Here is a 12,220-nt window from a genome sequence, read left to right as displayed (position 1 = left end):
AGATTCACTCAAATGAGTATTTAATTCTTCTTAGGAAGATCATACTTTACAAAAGGTGATATGTTCCAAGACCCCTCCATAGATACATGAACCTGTGGATAATAGCAAACCCTATATTTTGTCTATGCTTGGACCTGCCAATTTCACTGAATTACAATCAAAAGAAGTAGAGAGGACTACAAACACTTCTTGGGTGGCATGGGTTGGAGTATAGAAAAATAAAACTGTGGATATCTAAACTATATGTGTATGTGTGTGTGTGTGTGTGTGTGTATCTTAAAGTCATTTGTTGACTTCTGGTGCATTTCACAGGGTTCTCTTACGCAAGAGATATTCACCAGGTCCTTCCTCTGAAATACAGCCAACAGCACCTGGTGTTCACCGGCAACCCCTCATCCAAGTACTAACCACAACTTACCTTGCTTAGTTTCCAAGATCAAACAAGATCTTGTACCTTTAGGACCCCTAAAATGAGAATGCCAGTGTAGGAATTTAGTGTGGTTGAACTCCATATCTGGAATTGGCTGGAATTTTATAAAACATTTGGCAAAAACAAAATGGAATGAAATATGGAAATGGCTGTTACTCTGGCTTTTAAATTTTAATGCTTTTTAAAACTTTTATTAATGTCAATTTTAAGTCTCTTTTTTAAATAGTTTATTAGTTAAAATGTAATTTTTAGTTGTGTGATGTCTAATTTGTTGCTATGTTCTATTATTGCTCAGTGTCAATGTTTACTGTGTTATTATTTGTTTTATGGTCATTTATCTGTTTGTTGTTTACATTTTATGGCATTGAACGTTTGCTAGTACACATTCTTAACCACCCTGAGTCTCCACTGGGGAGACAGGGCAGAACAGAAATAAAGTTTTATTTATTGATAGTTTAAGTTTATTTATTATTGTTAACTATTGGTTTTCTTATCAATAGGACTGAATAGTGATCTATAGTTTGGATCTTGGCTTTTGATTCTTTTAGAATCATGCATTTTAGCACATTCATTTTAGTATTTCACAATTTCCTGTCACTAAACTATGTTGTTCCTCTCTGCTTATGACTCTGTGTGTGTGTGTGTGTGTGTATGCATATGTAACACACACACACACAAAGATTCACAGTGCAAAAGTGCAAGATGTGCATCTGAGTATTCATGTTTAGGTTTCTTACAAGCCAGCATTTCTCTAATCATTGGTATAATTCAGAGGATCTTAAACTACATCTGGCAAGATATTCTTGGAACTGAAAAGAGTACAGGAACTGCTACATCATCACCATGTTTTCACATAGAGAATTATAAAAATAACATTGACACTCTGGCAGGAAACATATGGCTAATTCTGTAGAATGAACTGCTTGCATTCTGCAAAGATACCAGAACAAACATTGCAAAACACAAAAAAGGCCACTTAGTGCTTTTGTCACACAACGTGTTTCTTATTTATTATTTATTTTACCCTTCTATTTTGTTTTTTGACTATCATAAATAACAATATTGAAAAAACATAAGCCATCAACATTAATAAAAAGGAAATAGATCCATAAGTAGAATTTTTGGGAGGAGTGATGAGAAGGAAAAACATCTTTCAAGGAAAAAATCCAGAAGTTAACAGAAGCTAATTGTCAAGTGCCAGTGTGGTGTAATATCTTCAGAACTGGTCCACAATTCTGGTGATTAGGGTTCAAATCCCCACTTAGATGACCTACTCAATGACTTTGGACAAACCATATTCTCTCAAGCTCAGAGGAAGTCAAAGACAAAACTCTTCTGAACAAATCTTGCCAAGAAAACCCCACAATAGGTTTGCCTTAAGATCACCATAATGACTTGAAGGTACACAACAACCTTCAAGTTTTAAAAAACACACACATTAAGATGCTTATTAGTCATTCCTCGGCCAAAACTCTCAAAACTAGTTCACAAAAACTCTCAAATATGCATATTCTGATGAGCATAAATTAACATTTTGAGGAGATCACATTCACCACCTATTCCTGAGCAAAAACTGCCACTTCACTCCTCCCTTATCCTTAAGAAAGCGAAAAATAAGGGGTTGGGAAAGAGTCTTCAGCCTTAAAAACATCCTTCTGCTTACTTGATCACAGCACAGTGGATTAAGAGGGACAGATGGAAGATTAGTTGTTAGCAGCAAAACCGGCTTATCTCATTGTGTTAGGAGTAGCACAGTGCATTCTAGAAAGCTTCCTCAGAAACAGAAGTCTTATCATGCACCTACAGAATGAGGATCAGTTCCAAACACATGACTCTAGAGACATGGCTAGTTAATCTTGACTTAAAAGCAAAGGGAAGTTTCATCTGAGTTGCGATTGGGGAAGAGGTGTTTGGAGGCGATACTGGGATCCAATGAGGCCAGTTTGCAAGAAAGACTGCAGAGTCCTGTCATAGAAACCTGGGTACTAAAAAAGAAGGGCTGATGACTTCCTGGGAGAATGCTAAGGGCTAGGCAAAAAACCTGAAATGATCATCAGCTATTACAGATAACGCATCCTCCAAGGACAGATAACGCATCCTCCACTCTTAATTGCATGAATTTCTAGTTACAATTGACCTTTGGTATTTGCTGAGGTTTGGCTGCAGCCTTCTCTATAGATACCAAAATCTATGGATGCTAATGTCCTATCTATGGATGCATACAATGGCATACTACAATAATGCCCCTTATATAAAATGGCAACATCAAGGTTTGCTTTTAGGAAATAGATAGATAATGTTCAAGCCATTAATGGTTGAAAACATGGATGCAAAATACATGGCTACAGAGGGCCAACTCTATAACACTTCTCCTGGTATTATATGGCAATTTCATTCATTCAACAGAGTCCACTTTATTTTTACCCAAGTACTCTTTCAGATTATGTGAGTTGTTTCCCAAAGCACAGTAATGATTTCTTGGAGTATAGAAGTCCTTCCGTCCTTCTTCTATACTCAAGTTTTAATAACATGACTTCATGCTTAGCATCTTTAGGCAGTATAAAAATAGACTTTCTGGTGCAACACTGCAGATCTACTGCTGGCTGATAAGGCACAAGAAACAGCCAGTTGGCACCACTAATTGAAACCATATTTTCCCTAGGCAACTGTTGTCCCTGATACCAACTGTTGCCGTCTGTACTGTCATGCACATTTATAAAATACAAACATGTTTATATTAAAATGTTAACCCCCATCTTTCTAATAAACATGCATTCCTCAAAGAAACACTGAAAAATTAGAACAATGTCACAAAAGAACAGTAGCATCAAGCAAGCAACAAAAGTAGGCACAGCAGAAAAACCCATTCAGCAAGCAGAAAGCCTGTTGAACTACAGAAAGAATGAATCACTGGAAAATAACCAGTGATGGGTCACCCAAACATCATGGAGCAAGCTGTGCTATGATCTGGTTCCAGGAAGGCCCTCTCCATATTAAAAACAGCTGTGCTTCCACTACAGCTGGAACATAAAAGGGACTCTTCACTCAATCTTTATATGTGGGCAGGCTGGTAGAATGGGAGACAATCCCTCAATTATCTTGGACTCCATAGAGCAGGTATTGGCAAGTACAGCCCTCAAAATGATGTACTGCATCTTTCATAAGTACTCACCAGCAAAGTCACTAACAACGCTCTCCTTCTTCCTAGCTAGTGGTATGGATGGTCTAAAAAGATTGTTGTCTCAAAACAGAACAGCTGAAATGGGTATAGACAAAGTGTATCATCCAAGAGTTGAAATGCCATCAACTAATGCAGCGGTGGTAGAAACATACAATGTATTGCCTGTGTTCAATGTAAAAGCCAGGGAAGAATGTGGGGCCCCAACGTGTGTCTATTGAGACTCAATTTGAACCTTTCTCTAACATCATTTTACTTCTTGCTCCTGTTGCTGCACTGTTCACAAGCTGTCTCTTGAAAGCCAGAGCTTGACTATCAGTAGGGTGAGGATGCTTGGGAGCATTTGAGTCAGTTAGCTGGGTTATTCTCTGTTGTGCAGAATTGTGACAAAGGTAACAGAAAACTCCCCCAAGCCAGTTAGAACACTATTTTGATACAACTTGCTCTGATGTTGGGCTTCTTTAACAGGAAAGAAAACATGGTGGCTCAACTTCCACATTCTGATATATCAATATATATATATATCAGAATTCTTACCTCAAAAACAGTCTTTGCTGCATATCCTTGAACATCATCTCTGTTAATTACAATCTGAATAACTCTGTACCACACTTCTTCACTGACATAGTCTCCAGCAATGCGAATTAAATTTAAGATGGTATCCACATACCATGTGTAATCCACAGCATATTTCTCAGCTAGAATTGCAACTTTCAGTACCTGACCAAAAAAAAAAAAGTAGGATTAATTAGCAGATATTCTGATTTAGACAATGGGCTTCCAAAACATCTAACATCCAGCCAGAAAAAGAACAGTTAAATTAAATGTTAAAATACAACGAAATGCTTAAATATTTTCCTTCATTACTGCTAGCTAATATAAGAGAGGTATCCTCTTTCAATCATTTCAATCTGATCTTTAGTAGTCTTCAGTAATAAAAGAGGGGTAAACACAAGTTTAAAAACTTCTAAAATAAAAATAAACCATATTTTACATTGCTCATTTTCAATGAGTCCCCTTGGGGAGATAGGGTGAGAAAAAAAAGTTTTATTATATTACTATTAACATGCAATTTAATAAACATTAATAATAGAAATGGTAGCCACTTTAAGAGAAAAGAATGGCTGGTATAACTTCACATTTTATCCTCTACTACAATTACATTCAGATCTTTTCTTCTATAGTCATTTGTGAAGAGCATACACAATTCATCTGCTCCTTTGAACAGTTTCAGTTACAAGCCAGAGCATGCTGTTTTAAAGTTTTTCAAAGGCAGAAAAATCCTCTATTCTCATCTTCATTAGCTTTATCCTCTTATCAGGTACCCCTCTTCATATAATCTTAACAGCCAAAGAAGTTGAGACATGACAAGACATTCAAGCTAGCTGTTTGTAAGCAGCAGTCACATTAAAGTCACACTTATTTAGCCTGCAAAAATCATGAAGGCCTTTGTAGCTACAAATTCACAGTAATACAAAATTGCTCATTTCACTCATTTTGGTTTTTTAAAACTTACTATTTCTTCTCTAATTGAATAATCAGCAGTTTCCAGATAATTCAGCATTTCAGCCACGATTTGCTGGGCATTGCTTCGGTCACACATAGCATACAAAAGATCGACTGCCCTCTGTCTCACGCTTACATCTCGCTCTGTCTATGAATAATGACATCACACATTATAAGGGCCAGCATAAGATAGAAACAATTCCCAATGTTTAAAGTGTATTTGTCAATGACCACATTAAGTTGTCAAGGACTAGAGTTTGAATCACATCAGAGAGAATATAAGACAGATTAGTTTTGAAATAAAACATTTAAAAACTCTGGCTAATGGTAAAAGTATCACTTTAGTATCACAAACTGGGTCAGAAGCAGGAAATACTCCATCAGATTTATTGGGCAGAGATGTTGTGGTCGCGGGGCACCCTCACGTCAGCTTATCCCCCCATTGGAGCAGGGCAGGGGAGGGAAAGGTTCTCCAGGGGTACACGGTGTTGGGATCCCAGTATTGTGCTGATCAATAACAGCAGCAACCCCTGGAGTGGTTAAATGGTATCGGACAGCAGCAGACTGCCCAATCCAGAGATCCAGGGCACATGCATGGTTGCAAACTCTGGGTCTCTTCTGTAAGCAATAAACAAGCAGTGGCCTTTGTTATCACAACACAGTGTTTGTCTCATAATTGGGTTTGCGGGTGGGAGGCTCTGGTCATGCATGCCCACACAATTTAACTGCCCCCCCGGCTGTGGAACACCCTCCCTGTTGACATCAGACAGGCGCCCTCCCTTATGTCCTTCCGGAAGAGCCTGAAGACATGGCTATTCGAGAAGGCATTTAACTAAATGCTACAGTAACTGGAAATGACAACTGGAACGGAATATAGACTACGAGATTGATTATGATTCTATGATAAGACGAAGCGGATTATTTTAGTGTAATTAGATGATAGTGTATTAGTGATATGTTGTTTTTTTGTCGTTGTAGTTATTGTAAAATGTGTTTTTTATATGTTGTACACCGCCGCGAGTCGCCCTAGGGCTGAGAGCGGCGGTTAACAAATGCAGCAAATAAATAAATAAATAAATAAATAAATAAATAAGTGGAGTTGAAATCGAATGCCCTTGTATTATGATGGGCAAACCGTTATTACATAAAGCCAAGACAGTTTTAGAATTCACATACAAAACCTTCATAATGGGGACATAAAACCTAGAGATGAATGACTAATATGCTAACTTAATCTAAGGTGCCTTCATAAACCAGCTATAGAGCATCCTAGATTAGACAAGAATACACTGTGCAATCAATAGCATGTGAAATAAGGAAGGAAGGACATGGTGAATTAGCCACTTCATCTGTAGGAGTCCTTTCTAGTTCTACCAACTTGTCCTTCAATTTGATAATCTTTCATCCCCGATCCAGGCTGCATTACAAGAACACACACCCTGGTGAACTGTGAACCCTGTTTTGACATTTTGAAGATTTTCCAAGGCAAAGACCATCTGAAGCCTTTTATTGTTTGACTACAACCAAGAATTACCAAGCTGCATTACTTTCAAGGAACAGTAAATATAGCTGAATGCATGTAGGAATTTGGATCTTAGGCAATAACCAGAATCAATAGTTACCTTCAGTGCATTGATAACAGTTTCTATGTGTGTTTTCACGGCCTCGTGTGAAAACTCAGAGCTGGCAAGCGTGCACATGCTTTCCAATGCTAGGTAACGAAGATTAGTTTCCCGGTGCTGCAAGAACTGGCCTAACTGATTACAGGCACGAACAAGCAGGTTTGGCTCACTAGGCAGAAGAGAGAGCGTGAAAAGGTAAAAAGGCAAAAACTATTTGTGGGGAAAGTGTTTGGAAGACCATTAATTAGAGTGAGAATTGAGAAGTACCTTTTAATACAGGAGTTTTAAAATGGCAGCTAATATCTTCTGGGGAGTTAGTAACGATACAGCTGTATATTGCAGAAAGTAATTAAAATTCCACATCAGAAGCCAAAAGCTTAATAATTTGCTTTGCAACAGAACATCTCATAAGGTCTGCATGTGCTACTGATGTTTTCCAGAGATATAGTTCTCGTGTGTTGTGTGAAATACATGTTTATCTTTCACGTTGTTCCAGTAATACATAACATTGCAGCAGTGTGGAAAGTGTTAACACTATTACTATGGCAAAAGAAGTGTGTAGGTCCCACCTATATGATCACACTTCCTACACCAGTATATGAAGTAACCACTGAGTCATTCCAATTATATAACAACTAGAATAGAGCTATCCAAATAACAATCTGCCAGTTAGAATCAGCTGTATAGTCTTATCAACACTTTTAAAAGCAAGAAAAATGAGTTTAATCAATTCTGGTAACTTCTCATTAAATTAAAAATTGTTCTTAGCTGTGCCATTCCAATGATAGAAATTTTAAGCATGTTAAGCAGATGATTAAAAGCAGAAGAGATAATTCTTGACCAAATTCCAAGTTATATCCTCTCAAATGAAAGATGTTAAATGAAATGTGAACTATAAAATACCGTGTTCTTTTTTTAAAAAAAACAGGATTTTTTTTTAAAAAAGGCAAAGTATATTTTGGTCTACTACAACCTTACACCACGGAACATATCTTATTAAACATTACTGAACAATTTTTTATCAGTAGTCAAGTGCATTTGCTGTTTGCTTAAAGAATGGAAATAGAAAGTAAAAAGTGTCAAGATGCACAACATACAACTCTGAACAGAAAAGTACTAAAATGTGATATTCCAGGCAAGTAAGACCAGTGGCTGACTTGTGCATGTGTTGCATTCTATTCACGTCAGATATACTAGTATCAGTAAAATTGTAATTTTTTTACTAACAGGATTCTGTACAATATGCATTTAATATAATGGTGGCTATGCTCAGTAAGGATAAATGACTGATATTATAATTTAAGCAGATAATTCAGGTTTCAACAAAAGACAAGAATAAAACTAAAAAAGAAGAAGCATGTGACAGGTCTGTGCCATTACCAAGCAGAGAGGATTCAAAATTCACCATGTTGAGTCACCACAGCCCAAAAGTCATGTATTATGAACTTACCTATCATGATGGATAATTAAACTAATGGCTTCAAAGAGTACGGCATTCTTTGCATTTGAATGCTGTACTTTCTTGGATTTTGGAGGTTCTTGAGCTTTGTTAAGAATAGTTTCCAGACACTCTGTGAGACGGCCTCGTGCTGAGGGGTCTAGGAGAAAAAGAAGGTTGAGACAGTTACTGGGCAACTGTGAGTGCCTCTTACCTATACACAAGGTTCATATTAAATGGCATTGCTTTTCCAGTTTTAAAAAACAATGTCATATTAGCATGCCAGTTCTCCAGCCCTAGCAGTTTGTCCTTCAATCATCTTAAAACAGCGACTGCAGAACCCTTGCTATGGAAGAACCAATATCAACATTTTTTTTCTAAAAACAGGGTAAGCAGAGGGAAACTTTGAATCTCTATATGTTCTTGAAGTAGAACTCCACCTACTTTAGCAAGAAGAGCTAAGGAGTAAAGAATGATGGGAGATGCTTTCTAGGAATGAGAGGACTACATGCTAAGCATAGTTGAGCATATGTAGATATGCTCATATTAAGATATGCTCAACATTGGACCTATTCAAATTATCAGTATAACATAGCTTTGAAAATATGAATTTCAGAGTGGCAATTGCAGAAAGATGTAAAAGTAGAATTGGACAGAAATAAGCTAGATGGGGGTTCTCATCTCCTGGTCAATAGGCTGAGAATGTTACGACAGCATATTCCTCAAGGAGGCATGGTCAGAGTAAAGCAATCTAGAGAAAGGGCCAAACCTTCCCATATTTCAATAATTCTGTCTGATCTTGGAAGCTATGCAGAGTCAGCTCAGTTTAGTACCTGGGTGGGAGACCACTAATAAACATTAGGTGCTGTAAGCTATATATCAAAGCATAGAAATGGCACACCATGTCTGAGCATTCCCTGCCTAAGAAAACTGCACGAAACTCATGGGGTCACTAAAAATCAAAAGGTGACACACTTCTGCTTTCTGGGACTGTGCAAAAAGTAGGCAAAGATTACAGACTCATGGGCAGCCCATTGTGTTTAACAAAGCAGTCCATTAGGTTTATTATATATACAAGTGTTCTTTCCAATTTTTATACATATCTCAGATAAAACCTGCTTTAAAATTATTAATGCTGCTATTAGGATATGAGTCTGTTAGGATAAGAGCAATGACTGCATATTATGTTCAGCCATTGCTTCATGGGAAGCTTTACAAACGTTTGATACCAACAGAGCAGTAATGACTGTTTTGACTCCCAACACACCAAACTCCTTAATCAAAGAGGCATTTCTCTGTGCTGTATAAGCAAATTATAAACATCACCATGATCCTTTGTTACTTCACCTGGGGGTGGATAGCACTGCAGCAGTCTAAGCAGTTTCACAGACAGCCAAGGAGCAGGCACAAAGTAATAGGTATAATCCTGGAGATCAGTTGATGCTGATGTCACAATCTGGAAGAGAAGATTTTTTATTTTATTTGCCCGTGGTATTCATCAAGGTTAGGATACACAGAGTGTGGATTATGAAACCTGAAGAAGTCTTAGAGCAGACAAAAAGAAAACTCCGAGGATAGAAAGGAGACTATTGTAAAATGTGTACATTTGGTGACTTGACCTGCGAATATTTGCCTGGGAAATGCTTGAATATGTTGGGTGAAATAGGTTTGCCAGGCCTTCAGAGATGTACAAGGGGAGGGGGGGGGGGGACGACACAAGGAGACTATGTTGCAGGCATGTAAAAGAATGAGTTAACGCAAAGAAAATGAACATGAAATTCCTAGTTACTAGTTCATACACAATACTGAAACCAAGAAACAGACTGGAATTAGCACATAAATACAGAGATTATCCTCCACATATACCATAAATTCTTGATAAAAGACTGAAAATTTGAACTGGAAAAGAGCCTAATAGATTCGGGGAATACATAATAACTATGATTTCCAAGCATTTTAACAGGAATTAAAAGACTAGACTTGAAATTTTCACTGCACCCCCATAGTTAGGTGATGCCTATAAAAGGCTGTAGTAAGAAGAACGATTGACTGGGATCCTTTAGGAAGGCTGTTCTATCATTCTCATGAATATGAAAATTTACCCGCCAGAATGGGAGCAGCACCACAGAGAACATAAGAGGGGGGAAGTTTAACAGAGGCAGATACAACTGTTCACAGTATCGGGGGAAGGGAAGGAAGAATGTAGGATGACATCTTTTTAGTTCACAAGCCAACATGACATATTTGCAAAGTCAGCTGTATCAAACCAGTGTGCAACATTTCAATGTGCCCTTTGTACTTTCTGCTTGGAGACAGTGGATTCTTCTTGATTACGTCATGTTTTTCTAGTGGCTGGCTCAGGAGGTAGAAAAATCTTTCCTTGAGATTAGGCTGGGAAAAAGAATGGAATTATGGTGCACAAAATGGACTAGTTTTTAAAGTATTTTGTGTTAAATGAGGAAACAAGAAATGGGCTAGGAAGCGAAAACAAAGAGCACACAGCCTACAACAGCCTAGCAGTGCAGTTGGCCCTCTGCATTTGCAGGTTTAACTTTACAGACTTGATGATTTATGGCCCCTCTACAAATTTCTAGGTCTTTCAGTGAGACTCAATGGGCAACATGTGCCAGAGGCTAACCACAGAATTGTGCTGGAGGACCTAGATATTCATAGAGAGGTGTTCTCTCAACTAAAAATGTTTTAATTTACATTTTTTCCTACTATCTCAGGAGTTCTGCATCATTAAATCTAGCCTGACGGTACTGAACTAAGTTCAAGACTGACCACTAGCTATCCTAGAACATGTTCTTATGTCAGAAATAGAAGGCTGACCCTACCGGTAGACTGTATGAGCTGGCTATCTCATTTGGCAGATATTGGAGAAGTGGAGGATACAGTAGGTAGTTGCTACTATCCTCCTGCCCTAATGCCTTAGCAATGACAATATCTATCTGATAGTAACCTAGTTGGTTGGCTTTCTCATCTGGCCGCTTTGTCCCATAAACAGTAAAAAAAAAGATCCTGACTGAGCAGACAGAAAGGCAGCCAGCCTAGGACAAAACCCTTGAGCAGGTATAGCCCATACTGATACAGTGCTCTGCTTAGGGCACACAATATAGAGCACAGAGCTCTGAGTACCATCCTTCAGCTTCTAAGCAATCTTGCACTGGCACAGCGGGGGATGTCCTACAGCCAGCACTGAAGTCAGATTCATCTTCCAGTTTGCAACTTCTAGTCCTGCTCTTCTAGCAGTAAACCCTCTTGGCAAATAAAGCACAACCAACTGTACATTATCAGATTCCACACTACCCAAACTAGGAAAAATAAAACTAGAAGCCACGACTTTCAAGAGTACTATCAAATTCTTGTGTGAAAACATTTCTACACAGATAATGGAGTATCAGATGTCATCTTAAAAGAACTGCAATATTAACAGCCCCAGAACTGGAAACATGGTGAGCAACAATTCCTTAAACATATAACTTGAAGGCCTTACTGGTCAATTCAACCTGATCTGCTCAATTCAAGCAGATAAAGAGATAACATCCAGACAGATATGGAAGCTTTGCCCAGAAAGGCAATATAATATTATTCTAAATACAGAATACACTGAGAAATGTTTCTGTGCCTGCCTACAGGGGTAATTATTAAGAGGAAACCTTCCAAGATTTTAAGAGACTAGAAATTATTAACAATCTAACAGTTATTAAAGTGTTCAATGGATTTAAAACTTAGATGAAAAGTACAAGAAGAGCCACAATACGCAAAAGAAAAAAAATGGCAAAGTGTACTAAAATGAAAAGAATGGAGATCTATCCATAGATTATATTTTCTTCTTCCTGCTACTGTAGTCTACTGAAACACATTTATGGCTTTTTAAACTGCAATATGACACCCTTATTCACATATGACTCACCTTATTAAATATCTATGATTTCACTTATCCATGCTCCAAAATATATTTTCCCTGGAAGTGTTTTAAGCCTGGTAGGTCCTCCAGGGTGATTCTATAGTATGCTTCCAGCCCAAGTACAACTGAAATTTAA

General features: G+C 37.8%; 1 protein-coding gene across 2 annotated transcripts in view; it reads right to left on the bottom strand.

Moving 5' to 3' along the window:
• AP2A2 (adaptor related protein complex 2 subunit alpha 2) overlaps positions 1 to 12,220 on the bottom strand; it is an 82,712-nt gene that overhangs the window by 19,238 nt on the left and 51,254 nt on the right. For both annotated transcript variants that reach the window (XM_060769023.2, XM_060769032.2), the window contains exons 7-11: positions 9,522 to 9,630; positions 8,187 to 8,334; positions 6,737 to 6,905; positions 5,125 to 5,262; positions 4,146 to 4,328 (exon numbers count right to left, since the gene is read on the bottom strand). In XM_060769023.2, the coding sequence (XP_060625006.1) occupies positions 4,146 to 4,328; positions 5,125 to 5,262; positions 6,737 to 6,905; positions 8,187 to 8,334; positions 9,522 to 9,630 (747 nt within the window). The remainder of the gene's footprint in view (positions 1 to 4,145; positions 4,329 to 5,124; positions 5,263 to 6,736; positions 6,906 to 8,186; positions 8,335 to 9,521; positions 9,631 to 12,220) is intronic.

The sequence above is a fragment of the Anolis sagrei genome, chromosome 1, assembly GCF_037176765.1.
Source record: "Anolis sagrei isolate rAnoSag1 chromosome 1, rAnoSag1.mat, whole genome shotgun sequence".
NCBI lineage: Eukaryota > Metazoa > Chordata > Lepidosauria > Squamata > Dactyloidae > Anolis > Anolis sagrei.
Note: the sequence above shows the minus strand (reverse complement) of the source record. Positions and strands in the feature narration are given on the sequence as shown.